Here is an 18,499-nt window from a genome sequence, read left to right as displayed (position 1 = left end):
CAAACACACACATATTGAAATGGAGAATGATATATATTTCAGGGCATGGATATAAGAGTCCAAACTGAGCTATCTTACTTATGTTTAACATTATGAACGTCTATATGGATGAAAGTCTTATTTTTCAGTCTATTGGGACAGATAGGTATTTGTGTGTGTATGTACTCATTTGTTCCACTGTCGTCAAGTCAACTCATAGCAGCCCTATAGGACAGAGTAGAACTGCCTCATAAAGTTTCAAAGGAGTGACTGGTGGATTCGAACTGCTGACCTTTTGGTCTTAACCAGTGCACAACCAGGGTTCCATAGCAACCCTATGCATATGTAAATAACTCGATACTGATTAGATCACTAAGCCTTTCCTCCGAGGTGCCTCTGAGTAGACTCGAACCTACAGCCTTTCAGTTAGCAGCCAAGCAAGTTGAGTGTTTGTACCACCCAGGGACTCCTGTTTGGGAAAAATTGAGGATAGCACTGAAAAGTTAGGTTGGGCCCCATCTTGAAGGCCTTCAATACCAATCTAAGGATGCGAACTTTATTGGGAAGCAACGGAGAGATAAAGACTGGGGACTGGGGTGGGGAGGAGTGGCACTGTGGTTAAGAGCTCCGCTGCTAACCAAAAGGTCGGCGGTTCTAGCCCACCAGCAGTGGCTACATGGGAGAAAAGACTTGGTGATCTGCTTTCATAAAGATTACAGCCTTGGAAACCCTACGGGGCAGTTCTACCCTGTCCTATAGGGTCACTGTGGTCAGAATCGACTTGAGGGCACACAGCAACAGTGGGGAGATGCAGAAAGCTATTAAGCAAATGAAGGACATGCCTTGGCAAGAGTTCCCAGGGTCAGTGTCCATGATTTGCAGAGTGAGAGGACTGGCAGTCATATATTGAATTGAGTAAAGAGAGCAGCTCGATGCCAGGGTAGTCGAGTTGAAAACTAATGAGGGTCATTTGAGGGATGACTGTGGGGCTGTAAAGAAAGTGAAGGGTATGAGAAGCACTGAGTGGCTAAGATAGATTATATTGGTGGTGGGGGAGAAAAGTGCAGAAAGACAAGAAGCAAAGACGACAAGTTTTGAGTCTGAGTGGCTAGGACATTACCTGGCAACATGGAGTGGCTTGACTTAACACGAGTATGTTGTTGTTGTTAGGGGCCTTCAAGCCCATTCTGACTCACGGTGACCCTTTAGGACAGAGTAAATCTGCCCCACTGGGTTTCCTGTGCTGTAATCTTATGGAAGCAGATTGACAGGTCCTTCTCCCTCAGACCCGTTGGGTGGGTTCAAACTGCCAACTTTTTGGTTAGTAGCCCAGTGCTTAACCATTGCACCACCAGGGCTCCTGCATAAATACATAAAAATAGGCTCACTATTAAAAAAACATTAATCCAGTGTTTGATATTGTTCATCAGTTGTTTAGGGTGCATAATGGATTGGATTGTGACCTCCAAAAATATGTGTTGTAAATCCTAACCCCTGTACTGGTGGATGTAATCCCATTTGGGATTAGAGTTTTCTTTGTTATGTTAAAGAGACCAGATCAGTGTTGAGTGTGTCTTAAACCAGTCACTTTTGAGATAGAAAAGGAGCAGATTAGATGCAGAAGCAAGCAGGCATGAATGAGGGAAAGCTAGATGCCCTATGGAGATCTCCAAGGAATGCCAAGAAGAATGCTAGGGAAGATGAGGCAAAGACCTTCCCCCAGAGTGGACAAAGAAGCCCTCCCTAGAGCCAACACCCTGAATTTGGACTTTTAGCCTCCTAAACTGAGAAAATACATTTCTGTTCATACAGCAGAACTAGGTAACTCAGATAGATGTTACATGGATACGTCTCTCACTTTTTCTTTAATGAGCTTAGTAGCTCATGATAAAAATGGTACATCCTCTTTATATTAAACTTGTTTTAAAATCACCCGAAATTCTTCCCATCAACTAGGGCAACCACTGTGTGTTTTGTCTTTGTCTTGGTCTTCAGGGCAGTGGAGTCTGCCTGACTCCTTAGTTCATCCCGTGCCACCATCTTTAGTCGATAGAAAGCTTCTCTTTGGGTCTATTTTATTTTTCATTTTCTTTTGTTTAGTAAACAAAGGAATAAGTTTCTTACTGGTCTGTTTTTGGAGACACGTGTAAAAAGGGCAGCCAAGCTTTTCCTGACTGAAGTTCTATCGAGCGTGGAGTTTATGTGTCTCACTCATTTTCTTAGAGAGCAGGCCGGAAGATGTGTCATGGTAAAGGGCCTTGCTCTTGCTTTAGAACAGTGGTCATAATCTCTTAGTGCCAGCTGTTCAGAGAAGAAAGAAGAATCATTATGGGACAGTATCAAAACCTTTGAGGTCTTTTGGGGGATTTTACCCCACGAATCCTCTATATAAGACCAATACTCCAAAGGACAGGCAAAAGGAGAAAAGACAGACACATACCAACACACAAATTTTTCTTTTCGTGTATGAAAGCCTCCATCTTGGTACTTGAATATTATGACTGAGAGCTGATACTTATCTCTTGATATTTGCTTTGTGAACTGGATGAAGATGTAAGCTGTATCGGACCCAAGATGCAGAATTCCCATCCACCACCTACTGGTGAGGCCAAGAAAAGTATGCGTGATAACTGTCTTTATACACATTGTATTCGATGTCTGTAAACACATTTTCTTCTTTTTCTTTGCAGGAAGTTCAGAAAAAAGCGTCTCTTTTTAGTCTGCAGGTGGACATAAGTGGGTTGATTCCTGGGGTAGTGGCCACATTCCTACTTCTGTCTCACAGTGATCACCAAGGACGGAAACTGCCTTTGGTCTTGTCGTCTGTGGGTACTCTTGCCAGCACTGTTTGGCTCTGTTTGCTGGCCTATTTTGCCTTGCCTTTCCAGCTTTTGATTGCATCCACCTTTATCTGTGCCCTTTGTGGCAATTATACCACATTCTGGGGAGCCTGTTTTGCCTACATAGTGGATCAGTGCAAAGAAAAAAAACAGAAAACAATTCGAATCGCTATCGTGGACTTCCTACTTGGACTTACTACTGGACTGTCAGGACTGTCTTCTGGCTATTTTATTCGAGAACTAGGTTTTGTGTGGTCATTTCTAATTCTTGCTCTGGCTAATGGTATTAACTTGATCTACATTTTATTTTTCCTCGGCACGCCCATTAGAGAGACTCCATCTCAGAATGCTTCCATGTCATGTAGCGAAGCCTTTAAAAACCTCTTTTACAGAACTTACATGCTCTTTAAAAACACTTCGGGTAGGCGAAAGTTTTTGCTCTGTTTGTTACTTTTTACGATGGTCACTTATTTTCTCGTGGTCATCGGCGTCTCCCCAGTTTTTGTCCTTTACGAATTGGATTCACCGCTCTGCTGGAATGAAATTTTCATAGGTTACGGGGCAGCTTTGGGGAGTGCCTCTTTTCTGACCAGTTTCCTAGGCATATGGATTTTCTCGTACTGTATGGAAGATATCCACATGGCCTTCATTGGACTTTTTACCACTGTGGGTGGAATGGTTATGACAGCTTTTGCCAAAACAACCCTGCTGATGTTTCTAGGTGAGTAAAAACTGTGTAGGCTGAGAACTCGCCATGTACTGATAGTTGCATAAAATGAATTTAGTCTTTTGGGTGAGAAAGTTGAATAATAAAGCTTTCTATTTAACTCATTCTAGTTCAGTTAAAGGTTATTTGTTGAAAGCTAGTTTGCCAGAAGCCAATAAGGTGACAGCCAATTTGCTAAAGAAATAAAAAAAAATTATTGGATAGTCCGAGTTTTCCAAACGTGTTTTGAGACGCGCTCTTCTCACGAATCGGTTCTTCAGCATGACTTTCACTGACCTGACCAGTTCTTAAACGGCTGCTGGGAAGACCCTCAATGAGTACATTGAGAATGGTTATACTCAATATGCTCAAAACGATCTATAACAAGAAATTCACATTTATTAAATATGTTCAAGAAGAAGATGCTTTGAAACAAGGTTTTGCAAATTGATCTTTCAGCAAATTGGTCGTTTCACGAATCGGCTTTGGGGTGGATTACTTGCTGGCAGATTGGCCTGCTTCCTTGACCACCTACCACTTGCGTGTTTTTCGGAAGGCTCGGGTGAGAGGCTGCATCTGCAGGCGTTATCTGAGCTGTAAAGCAGGACCTTGGGAAGGGCCAGCTTGGTCTTTTCTCCAATCAGTGGTAACCCCTTTCTCCCTTGCAGGAAAGCAGTGTGATCAAACAGAGGTGGGCTTAATTTCCACCTACAGAAATAGGTGATCTTGGGGCAAGTTACTGAGCCTTGATTTTCCCATCTGTAAAATGGGCATAGTACAGGGTTATAATGAATAGAAGAGACAACTGTAAAGCACCTAGCAGAATGTCTAGAGTCAGTAAATGCTAGGTTTTCTCCCTGTCTCCCTTAGTGCTGCCAAGGGCCAAGTAAGTTAATATTCTAAAAATGCTACTGACTATTGTTGTCGTTAGGTGCCGCTGAGTTGATTTTGATTCCTAGCTACCCCGTGTGATAGAGCAGAGCTGCCCCATAGGGTTTTCTAGGCTGTCATCTTCAGGAAAGCAAATCACCAGGTCTTTTTCCTGCTGAACAGCTGGGCGGGTTTGAACCACCAGCATTTCAGTTAGCAGTCGTGTGCTTAAACATTGCGTCACCCACCAAAACGCAAAAAACCCGTTGCTGTCAAATCAGTTTCAACTCATAGCGACCTTATAGGACAGAGTAGGACTGCCCCATAGGGTTTCTAGGCTGTAATCTTTATGGGAGCAGATAACCAGGTCTTTTCACCTGCGGAGTGGCTGGTGGGTTCGAACTGCCAGCCTTTTGGTTAGCATCTGAGTGCTTAACCACTGTGCCACCAGGGCTCCTTTACTGACTATTAAGGGTCATAATTTTAGATGGGGGCAATTTGTGTTTATGAAGCTATTCAGCCACAAAAATTAACAAGCATGATGGTGTGGAATTGGTTTATCAATAAATGAATCAATATAGTAAAGGAATGCTAACACTTAGAATGCTAAGTCTGAAAAAAGCAAAGACAAAAACCAATCAAACAAAAAAAAACTAACAGTCATAAGTCGCTGAGCAAGAGGTTACTACCGTAGTTAGTGGAAATGGGCAGATCGGTGCCGATTGGCAGATTATATAGATCTGGACTTAAAACTTAGAACGCTTGTTCTTAGCCCTTGAGTACTAATTCTAGAGTAAACTAACCTTGAACTGACTTGTCCACAGTCTATTTTAATTTGTTAAATAGAATTCTGTGAATAATTAATTCAGTCTTTAGATGCACTGAGTTACAATGTTGGTAGAATTAAGATACTTAGAGAGTGTTTCACAGTTGAAGTTGACCTTTCGTTTTCTTATTTACTTAGTGAATGATTTCCAATCATTTCTCTCACAGTCAGGCTGCTGTTCATTTTTACGATTATGCCGCTCTCTGTTCTACGGTCCATGTTGTCCAAAGTGGTTTGTTCCACCGAACAAGGTGAGTTTCGATCGCTTTAGGAATAAAATGAATCCACAGTCGGTCCCAGCTCAAACCTGTGTATGATCCATGTTTGATTCTTGAGAATGTTCTACACCCCTTTTTCTGAATGGAACTCCTTTTGAATTAAGTGGTAGTTCTATGTTAGGGAAGGGCTTTACAGGGCTCATCCTGTCCCAGGAGGAGAGGAGACTACAGGGCCAAGGGGATATACCCCCCTGGGAGCTCATAACCCCCACTTCTCTATGAGACTACACTCTGGCTACTGGAACCCCCCCCCTAATTCCTAGCTGAAACAGCCCAGGCTCACTTCCATGGAATGCCTGGCAGAGCCCCTTCTTCAGGCCCTTTCTCCCAGTGTGCTTACCTCTAGGTCAAAAAAAAAAAAGGGGGTGGCCAAAAAGCAACTTTCTAGTAGGGTCTGGCTTGAGCTTGGACTTGCCGAATTGGATGCCTGTAAACCAAAAAACCAAACCCACTGCCGTGGAGTCGATTCTGACTCATAGCGACCCTATAGGACAGAGTAGAACTGCCCGATAGAGTTTCCAAGGAGCGCCTGGCGGATTCAAACTGCCGACCTCTTGGTTAGCAGCCGTAGCACTAAACCACTACACCAGGGTGCCTATACCAATGTGTAAAAGACCCTTTCTGAGCAGGATGAGAGTGGGCTTCAGGCTGGGGACAGAAGACAAAGAGATTTTCATGCTCCTCCGTGGAGAGTTTGCAGTTCTGTTCTACACTCTCCCCCTTTTGGTCAGGATTCATCTATACAGTCTTTGATCAAAATGTTCAGTCATGGCAGCCATTGTTCTTATTAAAAAATAGCCCTTTCGTGAAAATATTATGTACTTTAAAGGGACAGGAAGGTTGCTGCAAGGTTTCATTGCTCTCAAAGAAGATACCTTTCATTAGCTCTATTAAGAAAGGTGAGAAAACAGAATTTGGGTATTATTTTGAAATGTGCTGTATGTACCTCTGACACTTTTATCTTCTCATCACCAGGTGTTCCTTGTGAAATTGCAACACAGTAAAAACTTGATTATTTTTGAGGTCTAGTGAATTAAAAAAATTTTAGAGAACAAACTTTTGCATTTATTGTTTAATTGTGTTCATCTCTGGCAACTATTAACAAGTGTAACTGGCTCGGAGAAGTTCAGGAAGCAGCTGAAGCTACTTCATAATCGTACATTGTTGGTATCAGAGCGGATGGTGCACTGTCTGACCTGCTTCCCATTAAAGCTGTTGCATAAGAGGACCAGGTCCCGTGCAGTCCTCCATAGCACTGTTCGTGGCTCTAGCAAGAGATCCAGAAATAAAGTAATGATGTAGTTAGACAAGTAGGAGGACTTCCTCCTGATTAAACTGACTTAAAATATTACTATAAGTCATGGAGACAGTATACCTATATGCTCCTATACTTTGCAAGTTTAGTAGATAGATCCCTTAGTCAACGTGGACATGAACTGCAGACCAAGTCAAAACCAGTGGAAAAATGATTATTTCTCTCTGATTGTGAGCTTGGACTGGACATGCAGTCATATCATGGTCTTGGACAATGCTTAATGGCCCGCCGTTTGCCAGACTTACTGTGTAGCAGTCGTGAGTGGCAGCAGAATCCCCCTTCTTTTTGATTTTGCAAACTACCTTGGAGCAGAGGCAGTTACAAGAGGGTGAAACAGAAAAATATGTTTTAATCAATCGCTGATCATCAAACTGTAGCATAAACCTTCACTAGAGCAGAGGGTAGTTATTTAATGACCCAGAGTGGAATCTTCCGGTGACTGAATGTTTTTATCGGTTGAGAGGGAGGGATGGAATTCGCATTGCAGCCTGTGTGATAAAGAACTCACCTCTCTCCCCGTAGCTGTCCCGCAAGCCCGACCTGAGACCCGTGCTTGCCAGGGCCCAGTCTGCCCTTGCAGGGTCTCACAGATTAGCCGGGGGTGGAAGGTGGGAGACAGCATCTTGAAGGGCACGGTCAGTTGTGGCTGTGGCTGAGGCCCTGGCCGGTTTGTAGAGACATCGCTACTCGCCATTGCCTCTTCAGGGTTTTACCGTTATGGTCATTGGAACCAAGCTATTTTGTGTTTTCAAATGCACCCACATTGAGTTCAAACACTTTTTTTTTTAATGTGATTTTTTTTATTGTGACAATATATGTGACACATTTGCCATTGTGACCATTTTTCCATTCTTTTTTAAATTTTTTGTATTTTTGTTGTTGAGAAGATACGCAGCAGAACACGCACAGTTCAGCAGTTTCTACATGTACAGTTCAGTGACATTGATGACATTCTTTGAGTTGTGCAGCCATTCTCACCCTCCTTTTCTGAGTTCTTCCTCCTCCATTAACATAAACCCACTGCTTCCTAAGGCTCCTTCTAATCTTTCGAGTTGCTGTTGTCAGTTCAATCCCATATTAAAAAACCCGTTGCCACTGAGTCAATTCCGACTCATAGTGGCCCTTTAGGACGTAAAACTGCGCTGTAGGGTTTACAAGAAGCTGCTAGTGGATTCAAACCGCCAACCTTTCGGTTAGCAGCCGTAGCTCTTAACCAGTGCACCACCAGGGCTCCAATCCCATATAGATGGATCTTAAAAGAGCACAGTGCTCAAGGCAGACATTCTTAACTAGTTAAGCTAAACTACTGTTTGATTTTAAGAAGACTTCAGGGGGATATTTTGGTTTAAGCTTCATTTTTTACCATTTTTAAGTATACAATTTAGTGACATTCATTAATTCACCATGTTTACAGCCACCACCACTATCCATTTCCAAACCTTTTTCGTTCCCCTAAGCAGAGTGGCGTGGTGATTAAGTGCTACGGCTGCTAACCAAAAGGTCGGCAGTTTGAATCTGCCAGGTGCTCCTTGGAAACTATGGGCAGTTCTGCTCTGTCCTATAGGGTCGCTATGAGTCGGAATCAACTCGACGGCAGTGGGTTTGGTTTTTTTTTTTTTTCTTTTAAGCAAAAACTCAGTACCCCTTAAGGAATAGCTCCCAGTCTCCCTCCCCCAGCCCCTGGTAATCACTAATCAATATTGTCTCTGTGCATTTGCATATTCTATTTCATGTAAGTGGGGTCATACAGTGTTCATCCTTTTGTGTCTGACATTTCACTCAGCATGTTTTCACGGTTCAAGGAGAACTCTTTACCTCAGTTCCTTCATCTGCAAAATGGGTTACCGCCCTCTGTCTCAGAGATTTTGAGGGAATAACTTTCAGTCACCCAGAAGCGCCCCCAGATTTGCTGTCTTCAATGCATAACCATTTCTCCGTTAAGGTTTTGTTTGTTGTTTGGTAATCAGCCTTTCCTTGTTCTCCTTCCACCCCCTGCCCCCAACAGGTACCCTGTTTGCGTGCATTGCTGTCTTAGAAACACTGGGTGGAGTCCTTGCAGTTTCTGCTTTTAATGGCATTTATGCAGCCACTGTTGCTTGGTATCCTGGCTTCACTTTCCTTCTCTCTGCAGCTCTGCTACTGATTCCAGCCATCAGTCTATGGTATGTACTTATTTTTAATCATTTTATCAAAGGGTAGCTGGATTACATGAACTCCCTAACACTGCCAGGAAAAGCACATAGGTTTATTGAAGTTTTGCCTCAGAATGTACTTTTCTCAAGAACTTTTGAGACATGAAGACATCTGTCAAGAATTTTGGAGACTTAAGAACAGACCAAGCTGACCAGAAATGGGCCAGAAATTGGGCTAGATAGAGACCCCAAGAAGTTGCCCCTGTCCTTTTAAATATGAAAAAGTGATCAAATTAGCACAGAAGAATAGAGATGTATATATTCAAACTCTGATTTCCTGTCGTGTCATATCCCCTGATGGTCACGGTGATGAGATGTACTTTAGTGTGGTTTCTTGAGTAAATGAAAAGAGCAGCTAGAATGCCTGGAATATTAGGATACCTGAGTTCTTTTTCCAGAGAGCTGGCTTATTTAATAACTCCCCTTTTTAAATGTAAATATTCAAATAAATACAAAGCAGCAAATTTTATTCACGGATAGTGGTTTGGGTGGGTTAAACACTCAGATGCTAACTGAAAGGTTGGCAGTTCGGACCCACCCAGAAGCTCCTCAGGAAAAGACCTCATGATCTGATCCCATGAAGATTAAAACCAAGAAGACCCTGTGAGGCAGTTCTGCTCTGTAATACTGGGGGTTGCCTACGAGTCAGAGGGGACCTGACAACACAAAACAACAAGTGTGTATAATAAAGAGCTGGACCAGAGACATGAACATAAAAGCAGTAATTTATCCTTTTACCTGTCAGTTGTCAAACAGCATTAGTCAGCTAGATAAGTGGTCGTCCAAGCACCCGAGCAAGTATACTTGACACAGACTGTGGTGCCGAAGCATGGAGCTAAAAGCTCACTGCCCCGTCTCTCCTGGGCTTGTCCATGTTGAGCGCCACAGTGGTGGAAATCAGTAGAAAAATGGTCAACAAGCAGTCAGGAATTCTCGCCGTCCCCCTGAGCAGTGTGGGGTGTGGCTGTGAGTAAGGGAGAAGAGGGTGCCAGGACCGTGGGTGACCTATGTGAGCAGTGTGGGGTGTGGCTGTGAGTAAGGGAGAAGACGATGCCAGGACCATGGGTGACCTATGTGAGCAGTGTGGGGTGTGGCTGTGAGTAAGGGAGAAGACGGTGCCAGGACCATGGGTGACCTATGTGAGCAATGTGGGGTGTGGCTGTGAGTAAGGGAGAAGACGGTGCCAGGACCGTGGGTGACCTATGTGAGCAGTGTGGGGTGTGGCTGTGAGTAAGGGAGAAGACGATGCCAGGACCATGGGTGACCTATGTGAGCAGTGTGGGGTGTGGCTATGAGTAAGGGAGAAGACGATGCCAGGACCGTGGGTGACCTATGTGAGCAGTGTGGGGTGTGGCTGTGAGTAAGGGAGAAGACGATGCCAGGACCGTGGGTGACCTATGTGAGCAGTGTGGGGTGTGGCTGTGAGTAAGGGAGAGGACGGTGCCAGGACCGTGGGTGACCTATGTGAGCAGTGTGGGGTGGGGCTGTGAGTAAGGGAGAAGACGGTGCCAGGACCACGGGTGACCTATGTGAGCAGTGTGGGGTGTGGCAGTGAGTAAGGGAGAAGACGGTGCCAGGACCGTGGGTGACCTATGTGAGCAGTGTGGGGTGGGGCTGTGAGTAAGGGAGAAGACGGTGCCAGGACCGTGGGTGACCTATGTGAGCAGTGTGGGGTGTGGCTGTGAGTAAGGGAGAAGACGATGCCAGGACCGTGGGTGACCTATGTGAGCAGTGTGGGGTGGGGCTGTGAGTAAGGGAGAAGACGGTGCCAGGACCACGGGTGACCTATGTGAGCAGTGTGGGGTGTGGCAGTGAGTAAGGGAGAGGACGATGCCAGGACCGTGGGTGACCTATGTGAGCAGTGTGGGGTGTGGCAGTGAGTAAGGGAGAAGACGGTGCCAGGACCGTGGGTGACCTATGTGAGCAGTGTGGGGTGTGGCAGTGAGTAAGGGAGAAGACGGTGCCAGGACCGTGGGTGACCTATGTGAGCAGTGTGGGGTGTGGCAGTGAGTAAGGGAGAAGACGATGCCAGGACCGTGGGTGACCTATGTGAGCAGTGTGGGGTGTGGCTGTGAGTAAGGGAGAAGACGATGCCAGGACCATGGGTGACCTATGTGAGCAGTGTGGGGTGTGGCTGTGAGTAAGGGAGAAGACGATGCCAGGACCGTGGGTGACCTATGTGAGCAGTGTGGGGTGTGGCTGTGAGTAAGGGAGAAGACGATGCCAGGACTGTGGGTGACCTATGTGAGCAGTGTGGGGTGTGGCTGTGAGTAAGGGAGAGGACGGTGCCAGGACCGTGGGTGACCTATGTGAGCAGTGTGGGGTGGGGCTGTGAGTAAGGGAGAAGACGGTGCCAGGACCACGGGTGACCTATGTGAGCAGTGTGGGGTGTGGCAGTGAGTAAGGGAGAAGACGGTGCCAGGACCGTGGGTGACCTATGTGAGCAGTGTGGGGTGTGGCTGTGAGTAAGGGAGAAGACGATGCCAGGACCGTGGGTGACCTATGTGAGCAGTGTGGGGTGGGGCTGTGAGTAAGGGAGAAGACGGTGCCAGGACCACGGGTGACCTATGTGAGCAGTGTGGGGTGTGGCAGTGAGTAAGGGAGAAGACGATGCCAGGACCGTGGGTGACCTATGTGAGCAGTGTGGGGTGTGGCAGTGAGTAAGGGAGAAGACGGTGCCAGGACCGTGGGTGACCTATGTGAGCAGTGTGGGGTGTGGCAGTGAGTAAGGGAGAAGACGGTGCCAGGACCGTGGGTGACCTATGTGAGCAGTGTGGGGTGTGGCAGTGAGTAAGGGAGAAGACGATGCCAGGACCGTGGGTGACCTATGTGAGCAGTGTGGGGTGGGGCTGTGAGTAAGGGAGAGGACGGTCCCAGGACCGTGGGTGACCTATGTGAGCAGTGTGGGGTGGGGCTGTGAGTAAGGGAGAAGATGGTGCCAGGACCGTGGGTGACCTATGTGAGCAGTGTGGGGTGGGGCTGTGAGTAAGGGAGAAGACGGTGCCAGGACCACGGGTGACCTATGTGAGCAGTGTGGGGTGTGGCAGTGAGTAAGGGAGAAGACGGTGCCAGGACCGTGGGTGACCTATGTGAGCAGTGTGGGGTGTGGCAGTGAGTAAGGGAGAAGACGGTGCCAGGACCGTGGGTGACCTGTGTGAGCAGTGTGGGGTGGGGCTGTGAGTAAGGGAGAAGACGGTGCCAGGACCGTGGGTGACCTGTGTGAGCAGTGTGGGGTGGGGCTGTGAGTAAGGGAGAAGACGGTGCCAGGACCGTGGGTGACCTGTGTGAGCAGTGTGGGGTGGGGCTGTGAGTAAGGGAGAAGACGGTGCCAGGACCGTGGGTGACCTGTGTGAGCAGTGTGGGGTGGGGCTGTGAGTAAGGGAGAAGACGGTGCCAGGACCGTGGGTGACCTGTGTGAGCAGTGTGGGGTGGGGCTGTGAGTAAGGGAGAAGACGGTGCCAGGACCGTGGGTGACCTGTGTGAGCAGTGTGGGGTGGGGCTGTGAGTAAGGGAGAAGACGGTGCCAGGACCGTGGGTGACCTGTGTGAGCAGTGTGGGGTGTGGCAGTGAGTAAGGGAGAAGACGATGCCAGGACCGTGGGTGACCTGTGTGAGCAGTGTGGGGTGTGGCTGTGAGTAAGGGAGAAGACGATGCCAGGACCGTGGGTGACCTGTGTGAGCAGTGTGGGGTGGGGCTGTGAGTAAGGGAGAAGACGATGCCAGGACCGTGGGTGACCTATGTGAGCAGTGTGGGGTGTGGCTGTGAGTAAGGGAGAAGACGATGCCAGGACCGTGGGTGACCTATGTGAGCAGTGTGGGGTGGGGCTGTGAGTAAGGGAGAGGACGGTGCCAGGACCGTGGGTGACCTATGTGAGCAGTGTGGGGTGGGGCTGTGAGTAAGGGAGAAGACGGTGCCAGGACCGTGGGTGACCTATGTGAGCAGTGTGGGGTGTGGCTGTGAGTAAGGGAGAAGACGATGCCAGGACCGTGGGTGACCTATGTGAGCAGTGTGGGGTGGGGCTGTGAGTAAGGGAGAAGACGATGCCAGGACCATGGGTGACCTATGTGAGCAGTGTGGGGTGGGGCTGTGAGTAAGGGAGAGGACGATGCCAGGACCGTGGGTGACCTATGTGAGCAGTGTGGGGTGGGGCTGTGAGTAAGGGAGAAGACGATGCCAGGACCATGGGTGACCTATGTGAGCAGTGTGGGGTGGGGCTGTGAGTAAGGGAGAGGACGATACCAGGACCGTGGGTGACCTATGTGAGCAGTGTGGGGTGGGGCTGTGAGTAAGGGAGAGGACGGTGCCAGGACCGTGGGTGACCTATGTGAGCAGTGTGGGGTGTGGCTGTGAGTAAGGGAGAAGACGATGCCAGGACCGTGGGTGACCTATGTGAGCAGTGTGGGGTGGGGCTGTGAGTAAGGGAGAAGACGATGCCAGGACCATGGGTGACCTATGTGAGCAGTGTGGGGTGGGGCTGTGAGTAAGGGAGAGGACGATGCCAGGACCGTGGGTGACCTATGTGAGCAGTGTGGGGTGGGGCTGTGAGTAAGGGAGAAGACGATGCCAGGACCATGGGTGACCTATGTGAGCAGTGTGGGGTGGGGCTGTGAGTAAGGGAGAGGACGATACCAGGACCGTGGGTGACCTATGTGAGCAGTGTGGGGTGGGGCTGTGAGTAAGGGAGAGGACGGTGCCAGGACCGTGGGTGACCTATGTGAGCAGTGTGGGGTGTGGCTGTGAGTAAGGGAGAAGACGATGCCAGGACCGTGGGTGACCTATGTGAGCAGTGTGGGGTGGGGCTGTGAGTAAGGGAGAAGACGATGCCAGGACCATGGGTGACCTATGTGAGCAGTATGGGGTGGGGCTGTGAGTAAGGGAGAGGACGATGCCAGGACCGTGGGTGACCTCTGTGAGCAGTGTGGGGTGGGGCTGTGAGTAAGGGAGAGGACGATGCCAGGACCGTGGGTGACCTCTGTGAGCAGTGTGGGGTGGGGCTGTGAGTAAGGGAGAGGACGATGCCAGGACCGTGGGTGACCTATGTGAGCAGTGTGGGGTGTGGCTGTGAGTAAGGGAGAAGACGATGCCAGGACCATGGGTGACCTATGTGAGCAGTGTGGGGTGGGGCTGTGAGTAAGGGAGAGGACGATGCCAGGACCGTGGGTGACCTATGTGAGCAGTGTGGGGTGGGGCTGTGAGTAAGGGAGAGGACGGTGCCAGGACCGTGGGTGACCTATGTGAGCAGTGTGGGGTGTGGCTGTGAGTAAGGGAGAGGACGGTGCCAGGACCGTGGGTGACCTATGTGAGCAGTGTGGGGTGGGGCTGTGAGTAAGGGAGAGGACGGTGCCAGGACCGTGGGTGACCTATGTGAGCAGTGTGGGGTGTGGCTGTGAGTAAGGGAGAAGACGGTGCCAGGACCGTGGGTGACCTATGTGAGCAGTGTGGGGTGTGGCTGTGAGTAAGGGAGAGGACGGTGCCAGGACCGTGGGTGACCTATGTGAGCAGTGTGGGGTGTGGCTGTGAGTAAGGGAGAAGACGGTGCCAGGACCACGGGTGACCTATGTGAGCAGTGTGGGGTGGGGCTGTGAGTAAGGGAGAAGACGGTGCCAGGACCGTGGGTGACCTGTGTGAGCAGTGTGGGGTGGGGCTGTGAGTAAGGGAGAGGACGGTGCCAGGACCGTGGGTGACCTATGTGAGCAGTGTGGGGTGTGGCTGTGAGTAAGGGAGAAGACGATGCCAGGACCGTGGGTGACCTATGTGAGCAGTGTGGGGTGGGGCTGTGAGTAAGGGAGAAGACGATGCCAGGACCATTGGTGACCTATGTGAGCAGTGTGGGGTGGGGCTGTGAGTAAGGGAGAGGACGATGCCAGGACCGTGGGTGACCTATGTGAGCAGTGTGGGGTGGGGCTGTGAGTAAGGGAGAGGACGGTGCCAGGACCGTGGGTGACCTATGTGAGCAGTGTGGGGTGTGGCTGTGAGTAAGGGAGAGGACGGTGCCAGGACCGTGGGTGACCTATGTGAGCAGTGTGGGGTGGGGCTGTGAGTAAGGGAGAGGACGGTGCCAGGACCATGGGTGACCTATGTGAGCAGTGTGGGGTGTGGCTGTGAGTAAGGGAGAGGACGGTGCCAGGACCGTGGGTGACCTATGTGAGCAGTGTGGGGTGTGGCTGTGAGTAAGGGAGAAGACGGTGCCAGGACCGTGGGTGACCTATGTGAGCAGTGTGGGGTGTGGCTGTGAGTAAGGGAGAAGACGGTGCCAGGACCACGGGTGACCTATGTGAGCAGTGTGGGGTGGGGCTGTGAGTAAGGGAGAAGACGGTGCCAGGACCGTGGGTGACCTGTGTGAGCAGTGTGGGGTGGGGCTGTGAGTAAGGGAGAGGACGGTGCCAGGACCGTGGGTGACCTATGTGAGCAGTGTGGGGTGTGGCTGTGAGTAAGGGAGAAGACGGTGCCAGGACCGTGGGTGACCTATGTGAGCAGTGTGGGGTGGGGCTGTGAGTAAGGGTGAAGACGGTGCCAGGACCGTGGGTGACCTGTGTGAGCAGTGTGGGGTGGGGCTGTGAGTAAGGGAGAGGACGGTGCCAGGACCGTGGGTGACCTATGTGAGCAGTGTGGGGTGTGGCTGTGAGTAAGGGAGAGGACGGTGCCAGGACCGTGGGTGACCTATGTGAGCAGTGTGGGGTGGGGCTGTGAGTAAGGGAGAGGACGGTGCCAGGACCGTGGGTGAGCTGTGTGAGCAGTGTGGGGTGGGGCAGTGAGTAAGGGAGAGGATGGTGCCAGGACCGTGGGTGACCTATGTGAGCAGTGTGGGGTGTGGCTGTGAGTAAGGGAGAAGACGGTGCCAGGACCGTGGGTGACCTATGTGAGCAGTGTGGGGTGGGGCTGTGAGTAAGGGAGAAGACGGTGCCAGGACCGTGGGTGACCTGTGTGAGCAGTGTGGGGTGGGGCTGTGAGTAAGGGAGAGGACGGTGCCAGGACCGTGGGTGACCTATGTGAGCAGTGTGGGGTGGGGCTGTGAGTAAGGGAGAAGACGGTGCCAGGACCGTGGGTGACCTATGTGAGCAGTGTGGGGTGGGGCTGTGAGTAAGGGAGAGGACGGTGCCAGGACCGTGGGTGACGTATGTGAGCAGTGTGGGGTGTGGCTGTGAGTAAGGGAGAGGATGGTGCCCGGACCACGGGTGACCTACGAGCACGCGCTGCAGGCATCCTACACCAAAACCAAACCCGTTGCTGTGGAGCCGACGTGAACTCCTGACGACCCTTGTGTGTCGGAGTAGAACTGTGTGGTCCACAGGGTTTTCAGTGGCTGATTTTTTGGACGTAGATGGCCAGGCCTTTCTTCCAAGGCACCTCTGGGTGGGCTCAAACGTCCAACCTTTCAGTTAGCAGCCAATCATCCAGGGATTCCTTAAGCATTCTACCAAGACAAAACTCTTACTTAAAGGGCTGAATCTATGTTTTATTCGTAGTAGGAGCTCAATACTTATTTCTCAATTGAATTCTGATCCTTAGTTCTGTGTAAGACACAGTACTATAGTGTTTACAGTTTCTCTGTAGTGTTGATGAAAAGTTATGCTTATTAGGTATCTTTTTTAAAAGAGGCTACTCACCGACTGAATTGGCAGAATTAATAATACATGTAGGCTAGTGAGCACATGCCGGGTGTCAGTTTTACACACTGGTGGTAGTAGTTATTCAGCACTATCATTTTGGGAAAACAATTCATGAGCATGTATCAGAACCTTTTTTAAAAATGTTCATAGTGTTTGATCCAACTATTCCCTTGAGAAGACTATCCAACGAAATAATCAGGAATGCCATCAAAAAATGTGTATATAAAGAAGCTTATTTTGGCAAAAGAATTAAAAATGACTAAGATGTCCAATAGGAAAATGGTTAAATTATGGCAAACCAAAAAATAAAAACTAAATCCATTGCCGTTGAGTTGATTCTGACTCACAGCAACCCTATAAGATCGAGTAGGAACTGCCCCATAGGGTTTCCAAGATTGTGATCTTTACGGAAGCTCACTGCCACATCCTTCTCCCGTGGAGCGTGGTGGGTTCAAACCACTGACCTTTCAGTTAGCAGCCAAGTACTTAACCACTGTGCCACCAGGGCTCCTAAAAGCTGTGGAACCGAGGAAAAGATGGACGATAGATGACTTATGCATTGCCTTAATGTCAATTTTGAAATGTCTTTTTTGCTTTTATAGTATTATCAAGTGCACCAACTGGAATGAGGGGAGCTATACACTTCTTGTACAAGAAGAACCTGGGGAAGACACTTCAGACAGATGATTAACAGTGATAAAAAAAAAAAAACGGTGATAAAAAAAAAAACTGAATGCCGTGACTTCTGGAGAATGTAAACTAACTCCCTACTCAATGCCTCATTAATACACATGTCCTCTCTTCTAATTGCAACAGTCCGAGAAAAGCTCCTAGCCTTTGCTTGTCATGGTACCATGCACTGGGAGCACTTTGTGAATATCATGGTCATGTATATCCAATAAGGAGCCCTTGTGGCACAGTGGTTAAAGCACTCAGCTGCTAAGCAAAAGGTTGGCAGTTGAAACCCAGCGGCCACTCCAGGAGAGAAAGATGCAGCAGTCTGCTTCCAGAAGGATGACAGCCTTGCCCTGGAAGCTCTACAGGGCAGTTCTGCTCTGTCCTATGCAGTTGCTGAGTCAGAACCGACTCAGTGGCAGTAGGTTTGGTTGTTTGGTTTGAGTATATCCAATACGTAAAACCAAACCAAACCCGCTGTCGAGTCGATCGGGACTCATAGCAACTGCATAGGACAGAGTAGAACTGCCCTGTAGGACAGAGTAGAACTCCCCAAGTCTGTAATCTTTATGGAAGCAGACTGCCAAATCTTTCTCCCTTGAAGCAGCTGGTGGGATCAAATCTGTGACCTTTCGATTAGCAGCCGAGTGCTCAACCACTGCACCAGCAGGGCTCCTATTCAGTACACAGAAGACCAAAGCTCAAAATACTGTCCACTTCTGGACTTAAAAAAGAAACGGAAATTTAAAGATATAAGGAGGGATTTGAAAACTTGATGAGGTCAAAAGCAATGATCTCTTACATAATCCAGTCTCACATAGAGTCAAAGGAGGACTCTTTACCTCAGTTTCTGTATCTTCAAAATGGGTTACTGACCTCTCAGAGATTTTGAGAGTGTAACTAATGGAAATGATGATGCATCACTGATAGGAAAACAACAATAGACATTTGAAAAATCTATAAAAGAATCTTACCTATACTTGAATAATGCTTTGTTTTATAGAAATGGAGTTTTTAAAAGCACTTTAGAGAACATTTATTTTTCACTTTTCCTAGTATGTTTCATTAATGAAAGACATGATGATATTTCTGTAGTAACACAGGGGTGATTGGAGAAAAAATATAAAATTATAAATAAAATTGTTTCTAAAGAAATTCTAAAACTGAGTACACAGCTCATCATTATGTAAAGTAACAATGTTATAACA

The 18,499-nt window shown here is 48.6% G+C and overlaps 1 protein-coding gene across 3 annotated transcripts in view; it reads left to right on the top strand.

Moving 5' to 3' along the window:
- Nucleotides 1–18,270, top strand: part of SLC46A3 (solute carrier family 46 member 3) — a 49,557-nt gene extending 31,287 nt beyond the window's left edge. For 2 of the 3 annotated variants that reach the window (XM_049867783.1, XM_049867784.1), the window contains exons 3-6: nt 2,670–3,540; nt 5,389–5,472; nt 8,820–8,976; nt 17,219–18,270. In XM_049867783.1, the coding sequence (XP_049723740.1) occupies nt 2,670–3,540; nt 5,389–5,472; nt 8,820–8,976; nt 17,219–17,303 (1,197 nt within the window). In that variant the 3' untranslated portion in view covers nt 17,304–18,270. Of the gene's footprint in view, nt 1–2,530; nt 3,541–5,388; nt 5,473–8,819; nt 8,977–17,218 lie in introns of all 3 variants that reach the window. The other variant, XM_049867785.1, reaches the window with a different exon arrangement.
- The last annotated feature ends 229 nt before the right edge of the window (nt 18,271–18,499 follow it).

The sequence above is a fragment of the Elephas maximus genome, chromosome 23 (assembly GCF_024166365.1).
Source record: "Elephas maximus indicus isolate mEleMax1 chromosome 23, mEleMax1 primary haplotype, whole genome shotgun sequence".
NCBI lineage: Eukaryota > Metazoa > Chordata > Mammalia > Proboscidea > Elephantidae > Elephas > Elephas maximus.
Note: the sequence above shows the minus strand (reverse complement) of the source record. Positions and strands in the feature narration are given on the sequence as shown.